General features: G+C 46.1%; 1 protein-coding gene across 1 annotated transcript; it reads right to left on the bottom strand.

Moving 5' to 3' along the window:
* Positions 1–328: 328 nt before the first annotated feature.
* Positions 329–664, bottom strand: LOC142181018 (uncharacterized). Its single transcript, XM_075253128.1, has one exon. The coding sequence runs from the start codon at positions 662–664 to the stop codon at positions 329–331; it is 336 nt and encodes a 111-aa protein (XP_075109229.1).
* Positions 665–1829: the final 1165 nt, after the last annotated feature.

Genomic DNA, 1829 nt, shown 5'->3' with positions numbered 1-1829 from the left:
AAACCTGGGCGAGGGAAAAAGAGTACGACTTGGGCGGCGTCTTTTTTCAGAAGTGGAAGTACTTGAGGTGAGAGACATTCCAGTTATTTTGTAATAGTTTTCCTTCCATTGTTTCTAGTTGGAATGCTCCTTTACTTGCTGTTGTTGTGATTTTGTATGGCCCGTCCCAATTTGTTCCCAGTTTCCCTTCATTCGGGTCCTTTGCCGCTTGCGTTTTGGACTTTAGTACGTAGTCCCTGACTTTGAGTGGTCGTACTTTGGCCTTCTTGTTATAGTACCTTTCTGCTTGTTGTGTTTAGGCCACCATTCTTATTTGTGCCATATCCCTTCATTCTTCGACCTTATCCAGGTCTTGTAACCTGCTTTCATCGTTGCTTGATCCACTCTCATTGGAGTATCTTAGGATAGGTTCCCCGACCTCAACGGGTATGACTGCATCGGTGCCGTAGACTAGTGAATACGACGTCTCACCTGTGCTGGTCTTCGGCATTGTACGGTAGGCCCATAGCATCTCCTGTAGCAGTTCCGGCCATAGCCCTTTGGCATCTTTAAGCTTTTTCTTTAATATTGTTTTATTGGAGGATTCCATTTGACCGTTACCGGCAGGATGATATAGCATGGAGGGTATCCGCTTGATATGCCATTTTTCGAAGAACTCAGTCATCTTTTTCCCGACAAACTGGGGTCCGTTGTCGCAACTGATTTATTTGGGGGTGCCGAAGCAGCACATGATGCTTTTCCAGATGAACGTGATGACTTCTTGTTCACGTATTTGAGCGAATGCACCTACTTCCACCCATTTGGAAAAATAGTTAGTTAAAACCAAAAGGAAACGTATCTTACCTCGCCTTGCTGGAAGGGGCCCGACGATATCCATTCCCCATTTTATAAATAGCCATGGAGAGGTGACAAAATGCAGGAGTTCTCCCGCCTGATGTATCATAGGGGCGTATTTCTGGCATTGCTCACATTTCTTGACGTACTCCGCGACCTCTTTTTTCATAGTAGGCCAGTAGTATCCTGCACGAATAAGAAACCTAACAAGGGCTCGGTTGCTGGTATGGGCGCTGCAGTGGCCTTCCTGTACCTCTTCGAGCACACGCCTTGTCTGATTTGGTCCGAGGCATTTGGCTAACGGGCCACCGAACGTCCTTTAGTAAAGGTCGTGGTTTATGAGACTGTATCTGGCCATTTGTATTCGGAGCTTTTTGGCTTCTTTTTTATCTTGTGGGAGTGTTCCTTCCTGTAGATATGATATGATGCGATTACACCAGTCCCAAATTAAGTTTATAGAATGTACCTCGACTTGGTCTATTGATGAGTGGAGGAGGGTGACCACGTTCTCCTTGGTGATGTTTTTAGTTGCTGCTGCTAGCTTGGCGAGATCGTCTCCTTTGATATTTTGTGCTCGGGGTATTTGGTCGAATCGGCATTCGTTGAATTCTAGCAGCAGTTTGTGGATTTTGGTCTGGTATTTCTGCAACCTTTGCTCATTAATTTGGAAAGTCCCAGTAACTTGATTCACAACGAGTTAATAGTCGCATCGGAGGATGATTCGCCGAGCACCATACTTGAGGGCCAATTTTAATCCTGTAATTACGGCCCCATACTCGGCCTCATTGTTAGTCATTTCAGGGCATCGTATAGATTGACGAATTACCTCGCCCGTTGGGACATCGAGTACAAGTCCCAGTCCCGATCCCGACGCATTGGACCCGCCATCGGTGTAAAGGACCTAGAGGTCGAATCGCTCAGATGAAGTGCGAAGCACTTCTTACTCGACATGGGGCAGTATCTTTGCGATAAAATTGGCAAGCACTTACAACTTT

The sequence above is a fragment of the Nicotiana tabacum genome, chromosome 5 (assembly GCF_000715075.1).
Source record: "Nicotiana tabacum cultivar K326 chromosome 5, ASM71507v2, whole genome shotgun sequence".
NCBI classification, from domain to species: Eukaryota; Viridiplantae; Streptophyta; class Magnoliopsida; order Solanales; family Solanaceae; genus Nicotiana; species Nicotiana tabacum.
This window is presented reverse-complemented; position numbering and strand designations above follow the sequence as displayed.